This window comes from Akebia trifoliata, chromosome 8 (genome assembly GCF_017979445.1).
Source record: "Akebia trifoliata isolate Shusen 1 chromosome 8, ASM1797944v1, whole genome shotgun sequence".
Lineage (NCBI taxonomy): Eukaryota > Viridiplantae > Streptophyta > Magnoliopsida > Ranunculales > Lardizabalaceae > Akebia > Akebia trifoliata.
Genome location: NC_141382.1, coordinates 1395671 through 1413067, shown reverse-complemented (window position 1 = coordinate 1413067; position 17397 = coordinate 1395671). Strand labels below are relative to the sequence as shown.

At 35.6% G+C, this 17397-nt stretch overlaps 1 protein-coding gene across 1 annotated transcript; it reads left to right on the top strand.

The window, feature by feature from the left end:
- Positions 1-8154: 8154 nt before the first annotated feature.
- LOC147395330 (ABC transporter G family member 3-like) lies at positions 8155-17330 on the top strand. The gene is made up of 11 exons (XM_086450468.1): positions 8155-8835; positions 8938-9017; positions 10424-10707; positions 11190-11361; positions 11549-11662; positions 11927-12055; positions 14605-14796; positions 15008-15094; positions 15205-15477; positions 16399-16506; positions 16836-17330. Exons 1-11 carry the CDS (start codon positions 8364-8366, stop codon positions 17091-17093), a joined length of 2169 nt encoding a protein of 722 aa, XP_086306594.1. The 5' UTR covers positions 8155-8363; the 3' UTR covers positions 17094-17330.
- Positions 17331-17397: the final 67 nt, after the last annotated feature.

Below are 17397 nucleotides of genomic sequence, written 5' to 3'. Positions count from 1 at the left end.
TTAAACAATTGTGGATCTAAGTTTTTTCGGAGAAACTCATAGGGCTGTGGTGTTGGATTGGTGATGTGGTAATCCATTTGAACAAAACGACCCTTGGTAAGACAAAACCTACTAAGTAAGAAAAATATTTCTTGTATTGAAACCAACGTTGAAACTTGAGTAAGGCTAGCCTCGATAACTCAATTGTGGAGGGTTTTTTTAGGCACATTCCTCGAGATATGTAATGTTTATTTTTTATCAAATATGGAAGATCTTAATCCATCGACTCTTCTACTCCAGTTGATGTTGTCTTAATCTAGTGCCTTAGCTCAAAGTATGGTGACAACTAAGAAGAAGGATGAGGCCCTGGTGTGGTGTCTACCAATGATTCTTTAAAGATCAGAAAATTTAGAATTCATATAGTTTAGAAAAGATAATGAACGGTAGATCTTAGAGAGGTGATTTATGTTAAGCTTGCCTTAGCATTCCCCAAATTTTGAACCCCAAAAATACCGAACCCTTTGCCTTTCTTTGAGGTAGGGGAGCGGCCCGGGGGGGGGGGGGGTTATAGTCTCGAGTTCGAACAAGTGTCACCACATGACTTTCCTAGGTGTATAAGTCGAGTAGGTCACGAGCAGACTAATATAGTTGATTGCACTCTTGGGTTATGCTCACACGCCTCATTAATATTAGCACTTGAGTTTAATTAAAATACATCCCAACGCATTTATTGTTTGAGTGGAATAAATTTTATCGTTTTGGGGTTTGTAAGTCAGGGAATGTCGTTGTCAGCTCTATTCTGATAAGTATTAGTGAATATTGTATTAAATGCGAATATTTCTGTAGACATGAGAAATGTTCAACTTTGAACCTCAATGCTACGTGGTTTGGAGTCGCCACCATTCTTTTTTTGTAAATGGGTGTGAATGGGCACCCGAATCGATTCTTTTGAAAACCATTTTTTATGGCATTGTAGTGACTCTCAATCATGGAAAAGGTATGGTCTACCTAAGATCTAAGTAAGGGGATTCGGTTAGAGAATGGGGAAGGTGTTAAGCACCCCATTCTCTCCACCTAAGGTGGTTACCTTTAGATTTGGCCATTTTTTAAAAGGATTAAAATAACAAGTAGAATGCATGAGATGCATGAAGTGGGTGGGTGTATATAGTGTGTATGTACCTCATTGGAAGAGGTTTTGATGTTAGTGTTGACATAAGAGATATCTTATGGAAAAAGACATTCTATGGAGTCAACACACTTTTGCATGAGTTGAAATGTTGGTTTATGATTTTAGAGAAGTTCCATGAAAGGAGTTCTCTTAGATCTATAACCTTAATGCATGCATGTTTAGCTAGAAGCTTAGTGTTTTAACCCCATCAAGAGAGTTACACATTTCTTCATCATAGCCAACATGTGTGATGTGTGTGCATAGTGTACATTATGGTGCATGATATGAGAATGAGTTTAAAAGGGCTTCAACCTCCATCCTTTCGACCAAACCGCCTCAAGCATTCCATGCCCAAGGTTGAGGTTCAATCTACTCGGGATGAAGGAGGGTTCTCCATTACATCCTAAGGGTTTCTAAAAAAGAAAAGAGAGGATTAGAAGAAGAAGATGCAAGATAAAAGAAAATAACTAAATAACTACTATCCCACCTTGTCCCCTTGGAAGTCTTGAATGAACTTGAGCTTGAGAAGTGAACTTGAGAGTTAAAGGATGTAGTTGAGGGTGAGTTGAGAGAGTTGAAGGTTGAGAGATATAGATGAGTAGAGAATTGGGTAGAGTTTTAGGTTGAGAGATGGGGGCTTGAGAACATGAGTTGTTCTTGGAAAATGAGGGTATTTATAGAGTTTTTGGAGAACTTTTGGGGATAAAGTGGTCCAACCCTAAAAATAAAGAAAATGGACATGAGATTTAGGTTGTTTCTTTTTGGATTTTTCATTTGTATGAGGGTAAAGATGACATTTGTGAAGAAACCCTAAAAGCATGCTTTGATCCTTGGTTTTTTGGTAAATAGAGGTGAGAGAACAAAAGTGCTTTTGGGAGGATGAATGAGAGAATGACATGTGTAAAGGTGAAGTGGTAGGTAAAAAGTAGATCTTGGTTCATTTGTAAATAACAAATAAAGCAAGGGTGGAAGTACAATTTTGAAATGGACCAATGGGAAAATAAAAGTGCTTTTGGGAGGGTGAGTGGGAGCATGACATGTGTAAAGGTGAAGTGGTAGGTGAAAAGTAGATCTTGGTTCATTTGTAAATAACAAATAAAGCAAGGATAGAAGTATATTTTTGAAATGGACCAATGGGAGAACTCCATGTATGTACTTGAAGATTCCCACCTTTTGAGGGCATAATGGGAAGTTCTCTCACCTTTATGGATTATTACCAAAGACCAAATAACTTTTTTGGTTTGACTAAACTTTTTGAGAAGGGCATTCTTGAGTTTTCACAAAAGAAAAGTTGACCCTCCAATTAGATGATGCATTGGGTGTTGGAGGCTTATGAGGTATCAACATGTGTCATCTTGTGAAGGGGTGAGAGAATGGACTTGGAATGGGCTTGGTGTTGGGCTTGGGTTTGGGTTAGGATATGGACTTGGGTTTGGGCTTAGGAGGGACTTGGTGTTAGGTTTGGGTATGGACTTGGTGTGGATTTGGATATGGACTTGGATTTGGGTTAGGACATGGACTTGAGTTTGGAATATGAACTTGGGTTTGGACTTAGGATATGGGTGATGGACATAGGTTTAGGGACAAGGTATGGGCATGATATGAGATGCAAATAGTATGCATGTATGCATGAATATGATGCCAAGTGGCAATGTGGGTCCATTGAGAAGTTTAAGTCTAACTCAAAATCAATTCGAGAAAATTTGGACTTTCCTAACGGGTTCGTGCAAATTGGGGTGTCTACAATTTCTTTCCTAAGGTTCTGCTTGGTACCATGCAAATCATTTGCAACACTTTTTTGGGCTGCAAACTATTTTTTAACATTTGTGAAGGGTTTACGAGGTTCATGCAAATAATTTGCAATGCAAAATTTGTTTAGAATGCAACCAAGCATATGTAAATTAGATTCCAACAAATGATTTGCATATGAAAATGATTTGCTTCATACAAGACAAGACCTAAGTTATAATTTAAATCGTATTGAATTCTTTGTCGTACTGCATTCGAGATAATAACTCGAATGTTTACAATTTACTTTATGCCTCAGTATATCTCACAGATGCTTTAGACGAGTTTTGTAATAATTTATTTTGGGGACACGTTTCATTTCTTTGGGTTATGATTGAAATAGACTTCACATTAGTAAAATTTGAAATCTTACCAAGGGTCATTGAGCTCACCTTGTGGCATCCAAAAACATAACCCGATGTTACAACGTTACAGTGGACAAAATTCTATAGACATTACAAAAAATATATATATATATATTTTTCACCATTAAATTTTAATTTTAAATCAGAGAATTCCATGAAAGTTCGGTAGTCATCCATTTTCAAAACCATTGATCTAACTCAAAAAAATATTTTGAATTTATTATTATTATTTATTATTATTATTTTTTTTTGGGGGGGGAGGGGGGGGGGCATTTCCAAGTTTTCCATGAAATCTAAAGGACTGTGGTAATGGATTGCCAAGTGCCAATGTGGTAATCCATTTGAGCTCAAGGACCCTCAGTGAGAGTTAAAATTTTACTACGTAGTGTTTTTCTTAAAACTCTGAACCATGTCAGCCTTACTAACTTAATCAGATTTCAAATCTCACTAAGGGTCATTGGGCATACATGGATTATCACATTGGAAATCCAACTCCACATCTTTCTAGCTTTCTTGGAAAAACTCAATTTTAAAAAATTTTAAAAATTAAAAAAAAAAAGCTTGATCCAAAGTGTAAAATAGACAACTATCGAACTCCCAAAATTTTAAATTGATTTTCAATAGTGAAAATTAAGTCTCTTTTTAAATTGTTTTTTTTTTCAAAATTCTTATATTTTTGTCCTTTACAACCCCGGGCAATAGATCATGTCTTTGGATGCCTCAAGATGATGCATTTCAAAATCTTACCTTATTGAAGTTAGTAAGGAAAGTGTTTTAGATATAAGGAATTATGGTTATTTAATCTTTGAAAATAATGTGAGTCCCATGCCAATATATAAAGTACAGTTCGTTTGAAGTTGTCAAAACTCAAGGGGAATTGTTGTAATAAAAATGCAATGGATAAGACTATCGAATAAATTTCTCAACTTTATATTGATAAGATATTTCTAATTCCAAATTCACATATCAATGTTATCACTTTGAGGCTAAATTTACTAATGCCCAATTATTAAAAAAAAAAAAAACCCTAAACTTCTGAATTATGTATGCTCATGCTATAATATCACAACCAAAATGAATCAGTGGTTTGTTTGATATAGGGTAATTTTTATTTTGCTAGTGATTTGCATATGCTTTAGATCATATGTATCAAACACACAGGTTCAATACAAATGCATGCAATCGATGGAGTAATTATTAACATCCTACATATTAAGATTCAAAACTAAAACTCTATCCATCTACTATAAACACAAATACTTTTAAATGATAAGAAAAGAAGCCTTGAGAATATAGATAGAAAGATACAATTAGGAAGCTTCCATAGGTTGAAATAAGTGTCGATCATGTAAAGACAAGTTAATTATTAATCATAAGGTAAAAACTAACATAATTATTAATAGTTCACATGCAACGTATGTGCATTTTGCTAGTGTATTATAGATAGTTAGAAAGTTAATGTTTCTAAGTTGTTATAATGAAGTGATATATATAAGAAAGTTCAAAAAATGAAATTCAATCAATTCAATTCTCTTTTACATTATTTTAATTTTAATTAATTTATAGTTCTTTGCTTTATTTTCTTTCAAGGTATTGCTTGTTTATCAATTGAATTTATTGATTCACACATTTCCGCTACGTCACCTATTAAGTGTATCAACTCAAATATTTATATTTTATCGACTTCATTTGATTTATCTCTTTTGTTAGTCTTATTCTTTGCAACGAAACAATCAAATTAATGTTAGGTCTTATTCATTTTTTCTTCTTTTGTATTTTTATTTTATTTTATAGTATAATAATAAATTATGAATAAAGGGTATGATCGTTCCAACACCAATGCACCGAATTCCATCAGAACTTCATAGTTAAACGTGCTTAATTGAGAGTAGTTTGCACATACCTACCTAATATAATATTTTAAGTTACCATGTTATCAACATGTATCCAATTACTCGATGTACTCAAAATCAATTGCTCAACTTTGGGTCAACCATGAGGGATCTGATCAATTTTCAAGTCAATTCTCGGAAGTCATTCCAAGGACCCATTGAGAATAAAGTCTCCATTAGGTACCTGTTGGATAAATGAGCAAGTGGTGTATTTGAAATTTTATTTTACTTATTTAAGAAGATGCTTATATTTAATAGTATAATTATTGATTAATAGTAATTGCTAATTACAATATATATTTTATTTTATTTTCATTCAAGTAATCTTTAAGTATTAAACTCTCAACAATTATCTACAAAGAAAACAAAACGTGTTTGTCCATATTCCCTTATTTCTCTCTCAAGTTTCCAATTTATTACAAGTTGAGATTCTTAATATCTTTAGTTGATTTTAAATTTATACTTACTTTTCAAAAATGAAGAAAAAAAAGAAGTTGCAATGAGTTTCAATTAATTACCTGCCCATCGTCTCTCATTTTCAAGTGCTCTATGCACTTGCAGTAGCATGTGTTCAAAGCTTATTTTCATGTCATAGAGAATCCTTCAATTGTATTATATTTGGGATTTATTTTCATGCCATAGACAATTATATTCAAGATTTATGTTCAATGATATTCAATTGTTTTCCAAGTTTTGATAAATTATACAGTTATGGAGAAGTCCATGACAAAAAATTACTTCAAAGATTAAAATTCTTGATCATTCAATAAAATATTTGTTGTCCATTTTTTTTAATCAACTAAAAGTAAAAAAATATTTATCATAATGGGTGCTTGATAAATATTGGGTATTCATAGGTCGATTATAGTTCCAAGAGTCTCATACTAAAAACTAAAATCAATAGGAATCGAATCGATGTTTAACTTCGATTTTGATTATGGGTATACGTGGAACCGACTCATTGACACCCCTAAACCAACCCAACCCGATCAATGTTGTGAAGGACTAGGTCAATACTCGAACAAGTGATAGCCCTGGGACAAACATTAGCCTAGTGTTTTAAGTTTTAACTACTTTGCGCCTTTGGGGTTAAGTGACATGGTACATGTTACAAAGAGCACCCTAAGATTTGTTCAAAGAAGCACCTATTTCGAGTTTCTCACCAAAAAGTTAAAATCTTTTCGCACAAGACGACAGGAGAGGTATGTTTCTAGTATCAAAAAGTAGCATATCTCCCCGCAAGAGTTAGAAGTACTTGAGAAATTGTGTCCAAACACAAAGATAAAAATAGAATCTGTTAAAAATTAGTGATGCAGATGTACAAGGATTTTTTAGTCTTAAATTTAGAGATATTTTATGGGTGTGAACAACTTTTATTAGTAATATTTTTGTCTCTTTTTATAACACGTGTCATTTTGTTTAGTTTTGGCCCATGAAACGTAGGAGGTAGGGGTAGAGCTAGTAAGGAGCTGGTGGGGGCAATTGCCCCCACAAAACTTTGAGACACCCCTATATTTTCAACTAATTACATGCCCTATTTGTCCCCACTCCCTCACCTCTCTCCCCATTTGCCCTCACACCCCACCTCCCTCCAATTGTATTTTCCAGCACAAATAATTTTTTCATCATTTAAGTTCTTCAACTATACAACTAACCATAGTTTGCCCCCACTACAAGAAAATCCTGGCTCATCCCCTGTACAGAGGAAAATATAAAAAAAAAAAAGAGTTGTTATTGCCACACCAACTTTTACTAATTGTACACCAATTGTGTGCAATCCTTTATTCTTATAGGAATTGGTGTGGCATTAGTAAAAGTTGATGTGACAATAGTAGCTATCATAAAAAAGCTTGGCGGTGAGTCAATTAAGGTTTCATAGGGATAGACACGGCTAAATCTATGAGAAATTCCTATCATCTTAGCCGTTTGATTGATGCAATATTTATTTATTCAGTTGTACTATGTCCAAAACACTTGTCTAATTGTGACTGCTAGCAATTGTAAAAAAAATAGAGCTGCTATTGGCACCTTGATTTCTAGATATTACACTCCAATTTTTTAAATTATTCATCATCACACCCTTATTAAAACACACTATTCAAACATTATAATTGGAGTGTAATAAATAAAAATTGGGGTGCCAATAACAATTCTTTAATTATTTTTTATAAAAATTAATTTTTAAAATTATAATTATATATTTTTCAATTTTTTCATTAGAAAGTAAAACCAACCCTCTCATTGACATTTTGGTGTAGAGGAAAGTGGTTATTTACCCTGGTTATTTACTCACGGTGAAAGTTGTGAATGAAGACATCATCAATTATCTTTGAGAGATTTTTGCTATAATTCATAATATCAAAGATAATCTTTCGATATTTGAACGATTTCAAGTGCTACATGTGAAAAGATATTTGAATAATAATCCTCACCATAAGCTTATGTAATCATCTCAATGTATTCTCAACAAATTAATATTCTAAAAAAAAAAAGTATTTTTTTATCTCTCTCAAAAAATGTAAACGGATTTAAGATTCTATCTTCTATTTGTAAAAAAAAATTCTATCTAGTACTTGGGATTTGTAGGTTAAAGAAGATAAAGTTTAGGTCTTGAGATCGTAATCCCTTGCTCTTAGGGATTTATCCCATGACTTACTTGGTGCATTAGGTGTAGGAGATTGTACGTGTCTCAAAGATTAATCGATTACTTTAAAGGGCTTAGATTTAATGTTGAAAATGAAGGTGAAAAGCATCTTGAAGGGTATATCAAAAGTTTGAAAATACTGTAGGTACCTCTAATATTGACCAAAATGTGGGGAGAGATGTCTAAATCACAGAAAGCTAAACTGATTTATCTGGTACACATTCACACGTTAATATCTCAATGCTTTTGGACACAGAAGCGTCCAACGACAACAGACTATAGACGAACCCATTTGGGGCAAAAAGACTCGACACTCTCCTTTCTATAACAGTGCTAGAGACAAAATCACAGTCTTCCTACAGTTCACACTCAGCTCTCTCTCTCTCTCTCTCTCGAGTTAGGGCTTAGGGTTTTTTCTTCTTCTTCTCCTGCAATGAAGTTCTACTTTGTGCAGATTTTGTGTGTTTCCAATGTAAAATGAGCTGATCCAAGATCTTTAACTGGATACATTGAGATTTGAGAAACAAATGGAAGAAATACAATCTCAGTCGGACAACTATCGATCTTCATCTTCATCTGCAAGTAGTCCTCCAAGTAGGATTCCATCGAGTAAACTTTACTACTTACGTAAACCTGGTTCTCTAAGACAAGCGATCTCGTTCGAGGATTCTCCAGATTGGGAGGACGCCGAGATTGATGTACATGTTGAAGAAGGTGTCGATTCGATCAATGTCGCAACCGCAACAGCCTCTCCAACTCTCTCGAAGATCAACAGTGGTTCGTTTCAATCGATACCAGTAACAGAGGGTTCTACTTCTGTGAGGAAATTTGCAGGAGCGACTGTTGTTTGGAAGGATTTAACAGTTACGATTAAGGGAAAGAGGAATTATTCTGATAAGGTTGTGAAGAGTTCGAATGGGTACGCTTTGGCGGGAACGCTCACGGTGATCATGGGTCCTGCTAAATCGGGGAAATCCACATTACTAAGGGCGATTGCAGGTTTGTATTTATAACCTGAGTTTTTGAATCTGTGGTTTTAAATGTGTTTTTGGAGGTTTAAAAATTAAAACTGTATTGTTGGTTGGTTCATGATAATTACAGGAAGATTGTGTGATCCAGCTAAAATGTTTGGTGAAGTGTTTGTGAATGGGGCAAAATCATACCTTCCATATGGGTCCTATGTAAGTTATTGGTTTAACTCATACTTTGTTTAGGCATATTTGTGGTTAGTCGTGAATTTTTATTCAGTTTAGGCATAATTGTACTTAGTTGGGAAATTTTATTCAATTTAGGCATACTTGTAGTTAGTCGTGAATTTGATCCAATTTAGGCATATTTGAACCCAGGTCGTGTTATGAACACTTACATACTTTGACCAACGTAGCAAGCTGACACCTTAGAGCAAATATTATGTCACGTTTAGGCCTCTGCAAACTTTTTGGTCGCTAGTCATTACTCTTGTATAAAAATCTAAACGTATATACCTTTGGGTTATTAGTAATAATGGGTTATCTTGTCATACTGGTCATTTTGTTTTAGTATTAGAGCTATGAATGGTCTCAAATACAAGACCGTGTGGGAGTGTGGACTCCTTATCCAACAGTGTGGATCTAAGAACCATCATGGCCTCCCAAAGGACCAGGACCACTCTTATCAATTTCCTTTTTGTTAAGAGTATACTAGGTAGTCATCCTATGATATGGGATTTTAAAAGCACCTGAAAAGGAAAACTTGCCAAAAAATTAAAAGAATTGGTAACATTCTGGATTAAAGCGTCACCATTTAAGCTGAAGGATGACAAATATTTGATAATCTCAAGGTTGTGTATTCTAATTCCAGAAGGTCTAAAATCTCCACCTTAATTATCCTCTTTATTCCATAATTTATTGCTAGAACTCCATAGGTCTAAAAGTTAGATTTATAGCGTCATTCTATCATCTGCTTCACATTTCATAAATATGTCAATAATAATTTGCTTGATGCTTGTTGTATTCATCCTATAGTTTATTACTATCGAACTATGCAAATTTAACTGTCTCCTATGAAACTGACACTACACTTATTCTAAGTGAAGAAATCTTGAAACAGTTCAATGGATCTATGGGTGCTACTACAGAATTTGCCTTCTACAGCTTTGCTGTATGTGTGGCTTGTATTGTATGCAAGTTGGTTGAAAAAATGCACCTAGGGAAAATGTCCTCCATCAAACTTGTTTTGGATGGCTGATCCTAATCATCCAATCGATTACATTTTTTTGAGTGGTCAGGAGAAAAATATGACAGATAGTCCATAGATTGGATGTAAGAATCTTCTGATCCAGTGAAACTTTTGCCATAAAGATATCCTAAGCGGGACACATCAAATGATTGGTCCCAACCCTATTGTTTGTTACTCCATATGTACACCAGCCGAACATATCAGGATTGGGATGTGAGGATGTTATCCTGTCCAGATGTAATTACTTGTGAGTCATCATTGGCTCTTTAAGCTTGTAACACTCCTTTTATTATTATGTTTATGTGCATAGGATAAGTTGAAGGGCTGGAGGTATTCACAAGGGAACTGTTTTCATGTTTTCACTTTTCAGGGATATGTAGAGAGGGAAACCACTCTAATTGGATCACTCACTGTTCGAGAAATGTTATACTATTCGGCACTTCTACAACTTCCTGGATTCTCTCAAAAAAAGAGTTTGGTAGATGATGCTATCCTTGCCATGTCTTTAGGTGACTGTGCAAACAAATTGATCGGTGGTCACTGTTATATGAGGGGTCTCCCAAATGGTGAGAGAAGGCGTGTCAGCATTGCCAGGGAACTTGTGATGAGGCCACACATCTTATTTATAGACGAACCTCTTTATCATCTTGACAGGTTCCTCCGACCTTCTTACCCAAATTAAAACTTTGTATGGTCTTAACAACTGAAAAGTGGGTATGTAGTGCATCTGCAGGATAGGAGTTTAGGACACATACCGTTTGATGCAACAGAGGAGATCTTATAGGAAAGCAACCAGATAGGATGACCCATTCTTTTTATTGTTCTCCATTTTTTTTTTTTTTTTGGTAACAAAAAGAAGGATTTATATCTATCAAACCAAAAATGTAAAAACAATTACAGAATGATGGGTCTGATTGTTAGGATCATTTGATAGGGTTGACTCTCGACCTAGGAGATCTCTTAGGTGGGTTTCAATGAATTGGTGAGCCCCCGCAACGTTATGGTCCACTTGGGGGCCACCTTTATTTTCCCATTTGTGTGTTCACTCTTCTTCCTCTCCTATAACCAAAGTTTTGCAATGGTCTGCTTCTCGATTGATTGAATTTAATTTAATGGTTTCTTTTTCTTCTGTTCAGTGTATCTGCTCTTCTGATGATGGTAACTTTAAAGAAACTTGCAAGCACCGGGTGCACTGTTATTTTCACCATGTACCAGACCAGCACAGAAGTATTCGGTCTCTTTGACAGAATTTGTCTGCTTTCAAATGGAAATACACTGTTTTTTGGAGAAACATTGGCTTGTCTGCAGGTTTATATTTCTAGGCATCTTATGTGTTACCCCTGTTGACTCAAAATTGTATAAAAAAAAACTAGATACTCTACAATTGTTGAACACTTCTCCTAATTTTTCTTGAGATTTTAACTGGGGTGATTGTTTATTTCTTTATTTATTCTGTGGGAGGAATCTAATTTGGTGCCTTTTTTGGGTGATGTAGCACTTCGCAAATGCTGGATTTCCTTGCCCAATTATGCAAAGTCCCTCTGATCATTTTCTACGTGCGATAAATACAGATTTTGACAGGATCATATCAATGTGCAAAAATTGGCAGGTAGACACTTTGGGAATTGTAAAATCCGCTTCTTGTACCTGTAACTAAGTTCTCTAGATAGCAAAGCTGCTACCATTATTCATGGCTTCATGCTACCAAGGATATTTATATCAAAAGTGGATAGTTGAACCATCCTAAAAAAGTTCAACATTTTCTCCTTCGCCTTTTGGGGTCTGGATGATTGTTAGCTGGTGTTTTTTTTTTGGTTGTGGAAAATTTTCCTATATTTATACATGCCCACTAAAGTCAACATAATTTTTTCAGGATGACCATGGAGATTTTTCGTCGGTGAATATGGATACTGCTGTTGCAATAAGAACCCTTGAAGCTACATATAAGTCATCAAGTGATGCCGCTGCAGTTGAGTCGATGATACTGAAACTCACTGAAAAGGTGCAATTATGACTATTATTTTGTTTTTTATGGATGACGGCAAAGTTTTACACTGACTGCCAACTTGATGTAACAAACCCTCCTCATCTAGGTTTGAAACTGGCAATGTCATTGAAAGAAACACTACACAGGCGGAGTTTGTTTGTATTAGTTATGCTTGCCTGCATTACTATAGTTTTGTTTGTAGCAGTCATGTTTGCCTGCAAAATGGTTCACTTTTATTTACTTAAAAATGAAATGGATCAGTATCTTTCCAAAAAATTCAGTCAAAATTCTTCAATTATATTCTCCACTCTCTTTCTCACCCTCCCTCCCTCCACACATGCACACCTTTTCAATTATTTGGGCGAGGACATGGGCCAACATCTGTGTTTCCATCTGTCTGTCTCTCATTACATATGCTCACATGGACATGCAATGCCTGAACTTCTGTTTGCCGCAGGTTCTGTCTGAAAAGCGATTTATTTATTTATCCTTGTATTCGTTGATTAATCTATCCATCAGACCATCCATTATCTCCGTTTGGTTAGTGGATATCCTCTATGTATCAGTAGTTCAGACAGAAGCATGCACATACATCAATAAGTATTTCTGCAACAGTTTTGTCACTCTGAAAAACAGGTTGCTTGAGTAGGAGCAACTATTTATCAGTATATAACATTATATGGGTATATTATATCTGCATGTTTGTCAGTCTAAAAGTAGGTTGTTTCATCAAGGATCTGTTGGAAACAATGCCAATGTGCTACTGTAACAGTAGATTAATGTAATGCAGAGATTATAAAATATTAACTAAATTTGAATGGAGCTTATATAAAGATTAATAGATAATAGTGACTAATTCCTTTCCTTGATCAATAATAAGGCCTCCATTGAAGAAATATACCATAACAGTAGCTGTAAAAGATATTGAAATACTGTAGCAGCAGATGAATTTTTAATGAGCAGGAAAAACTTATTGATTTGGCTGAGGATGTCTTGCATGTCTGACCATGCAGATTCCTTTTGCATCCCAATGTGATGTTGACAGTTAGCTGGATATCCACTCACTCATCATGATCAAATTGTAGGCAGCACTCTAACACCATTGGTATCAGTGGAATAAGACAACATTCAAACTCTTCTGCTAAAGTCAAGTCTTCTGTTATTGAGAATGATGAATCTGTTTTGTTTATCCGTGTTATTGAGAGTGATAAACAAAAGAGAAGAACAAGATACATCTGGAGAAGAAATGGAGAATTATGTTTTATTTTTTCTTTGTGTTAAAGCGAACCATCTTAAACAAGGCGGAGTCCCAAATTGTTATTAGATCGTGGTGTGAAACTTAAGGGTCAAGTGGCAGAAAAGCCCATGCATAAGGAGACCAACTCATGATTTCATTCTGCAACAAATATACTATGTGTGGAACAAGTCAACCTCCAGACACAAAAAGGATATTTTTTCTAAACTGAAGACCAATTTTGTCCCAAAAGATAGGATCATTGCGGCCCACAATCTAATTAAGTTGTGATGTGCTTGAGCCTTGAGCCATGCTGGTATCCATGCACGTTCACTTGGTCGCCCATACTTTTCTTTACCTCAAGTTTATCAAAAGAAAATCACATAACTATTATAAATATCTCCAACACTTTTTCTGTTCCGGTGGGGGACACAAATATCTTACTAGGAAACAACAGAAAAACATAAAAGTGTGACCAATGCTATTCGATTCGGTGTCTTTTCTTCTATGGATTTTCATTCAACCAAATGTTTTGGTGATCAACCAAATGCACAAATCCCTAGTTTTCACTAGAAAGACGTAGGAGCTCCCTTCTGAAAAGCTCGTCTATTGCCACCATTATCACACCACACTTTTCCATCCCTTGTACGGAACATTCTCTTTTTTCATGTAGCAACTTTGGATTACCTCCCACAGGAAACTCATCCATTGCTGCCGCCATCATGCCTCCACAATCTTGCCATCTCCATTTTTGTGCATAGCAAAAATGAGTTTATGCTTGATTTTGTCACTGCTGGGTCACGAGACTTTATCCCCTGGTACTGAGATAAAAAGGAACTTGATCCCCTAGTCATGGAAAATTATTTGCATCCGTTTCTTTACGTGTGCTTCCACCATGTCTTAGTTTCCATCTCAGCATATCTTTCAAGTAACAGGAATCTTCTTTCTTTCTTTCTTGCTGTTCATATTAGAATCTATTCAATGTTCTGTTGAAACTCTAAACTAAGGTGTTATTTTGATCCTATTGTTTATCTGGTTCATTTCTTCTTTTCTTTATTCCTTAAACTATTTCCACGTTTTATGTACTTTGTGTTTGAAAGAAAATGGTTTCATATGTCAAATGTATCCTTTATACCAGGTTGTCTCATTACAATATATAGAGTATATAATTACTTATATTTACAGAAAAAAGGGAAGAAAAAAAAAAACATAAGCTTGATGTGCTTATCAAAATGGAAAAAGAAGGCCTGATTTATTGCATTATTGCATCTGCTTTTGTGATTTTCTGGTCTAGACCATCTCATGGATGATCTGCAAATAATTTTTGTAGGAAGGTCCGCTTCTCAAAAGCAAGGGCACGGCTAGTAATGCCACACGGATTGCGGTTCTGACATGGAGATCATTATTAATTATGTCAAGGGAATGGAAATACTTTTGGCTTCGGCTTATTCTTTATATGCTTCTCTCGCTCTGTGTGGGCACGATATTCTCCAACCTAGAGCATTCTTTGTCATCTGTAGTGGTGAGTTTCTTAAAAACTGAATGTTATGTATCGCATGTAGTTGGGCGATGATGATCATGGAAATGGAAAAATCCCAAAATTTTCTGCATGGGCATATATGCATACCAGTATAATCAAAATGCCTCAAGGAGCCTAGGTGTTTGACTTCTATTATTAAAATAGAACATATTGTCTTGGCCATTTTCTTTATTTTTCATCCCTTAAATTGCAGGTGAGAGTTGCGGCAATATTTGTATTTGTATCATTTACTTCACTGCTAAGCATTGCTGGATTACCCGTTCATATAAAAGAAATCAAGGTAATCCTAGCTAATTCTCTCTCTTTTAAATTTTAGGAGTAAATTATTACTTGTTATAGTTTATGTCTTTCTTGTAAATGTATTGATCTGTTTTTCTTTCTCATTTGCAGATATACACCCATGAGGAATCAAACCGGCACTCGGGAGCATTAGTTTTCCTGCTTGGGAACCTTCTCTCCAGCATTCCCTTCCTGTTCCTCATCTCCATCACATCAAGTCTTCTCTTCTATTTCCTTGTGGGGATGCGAGATGAGTTCAGTTTGTTGATGTACTTTGTGCTGAACATCTTCATGTGCCTCGTAGTGACCGAAGGAATTGCGTTGGTTGTTGCTTCTATTTGGCAAGAGGTTTTCTGGAGCGTTTTGACGCTGGTGACCATACACGTAAGTGCTGCTCACCGTGCCTGACTTCTTGCTAAGATTAAATCTTGATAAGAGTCAAGGATTTTGGCTGACTCTAGTGCAACTTGAACAACTTTTCTCCATTTTAGGGTTCCCACACATGTTGCTTACAGCAGTATTTTGCGTGATCTAGGTGAACCTATCTAAATTTGGCAAAATTACTTCAAAAACCAAGGCTGAGTTGGCCTAGTTAATAGAGATTCCTAACCAGTTTTGGTATTGACCAAGTCATGCCGCAAAACTGAGATTTACTTATTGAAAATTGATACGTGGAAAATTGATTGAAATGTAGCAGTAATCCACCATGGAGTTTTGTTTGTTTATGAATTTCTTTACATTACATAACACCACTGTTCAAGTGATATATAATGAAATCACCAAGCAGTGTAAATGGTTCCTCAGAAACTTTGAGAATTGATTAGGAAACCTGCAAAGTAAGCTTTGTTATAAGAGTCGTGATTTTCTGACGTCCTTTGTGACATATGCCCCCATATGCTCCCTGATGTTGCATGGGCTAGAACCATAGACGCTTTCCTCGAGATACACAACTGTAAATCCCTGTAAATATGTGCAGTTTTGTATCCCGAGCAAAAAACATCTATGGTTCTAGCACATGCCACGTCAGGGATTGTATGGGAGGATATGTCAGAGGGGGGCAATTATTCTTGTTTTAAATCCTGAACTGATGGTTTCCAAGAAGTATATTTATCTTTTCTAAACTCTGATGAGTTGCATCATTTTACACTCAACTAACCATCATTGCTCAACTTGTTTTATAGTTTCTGATTGGTTTTATAGATATTCCACTGGCCCTTATAACTTGGTCAAGGTCTTGTTCATATTCCGTGGTGTGACGTGACTTCTTAATTAGACATTAATGTTTTTTTTATTCTGTTTTTTCAGGTGATAATGATGCTTGCGGCAGGTTACTTCAGAATCCGAGATGCATTGCCTGGACCAGTATGGAAATATCCATTGTCCTATATTGCTTTCCACACATACTCCATCCAGGCGAGCTTCCTCATCCTTCTTATATTTCAATGATCTATATTTATAATAAAAACAGGAGTGGTGATTTTCTGAGCCCCTCTGACATATGCCCTCTGACGTGACATGGGCTAGAATCAAAATTTTTTCTTCAGGATACACAAATGTACATCTCCATAAATATGTGCAGTTGTGTATCCCATGGAAAATAATCTATGATTCTTGCACATGCCACATCAGGTGGCGTATGGGGATATATGTCAGAGGGGGGCGTCAGAAAATCATTATTCTAAAAAACAGCCATGGTTCCCAGTTACACAACCTTCTGAGGTTCCTTGGTCCTCATGTCATAGGGACTTCTGGAGAATGAATATGTCGGGACTTCCTTTGCGGTTGGACAGGTAAGGACCCTTTCCGGGGTTCAGGCTCTCGTTAGTGCTTACAACATCTCTCCTAATTATAATGCTAAGTGGCGAAATTTACTGATCTTGTTTCTGATGGCGGTTGGGTACCGCATTATCTTATTAGTATTACTGTGTTTTCATGTAAGTAAGAACACAGCCGCCCTTAGGTTTTATAGGTGTAACAGGAATACAACCAAGGCAAGATGAATATGGTAACAACCGAGTTTTCTTTTCTTTTTTCCTCAGTTTTTTAACTTGTATTTTTTGCTTATGTTTGAGTTCTGTTAGGCAATTTTAGAATCGAAAACTTTCTCCCATGTAAGAAAATCCGGATGGAGTTCAGAATAACTGTACCATGGCATGGAAGATATTTCACCATGATCTTAGATTTTTGTAGCCTTTTGGATGCATCCCAAATAGCAATTATCAGAAAGACTTGGAACATATTCTTCAGAAAACTACATCTGGCGAATCCAGGCCCTAGATCAAAACAACATAAAAGTGATCGAAG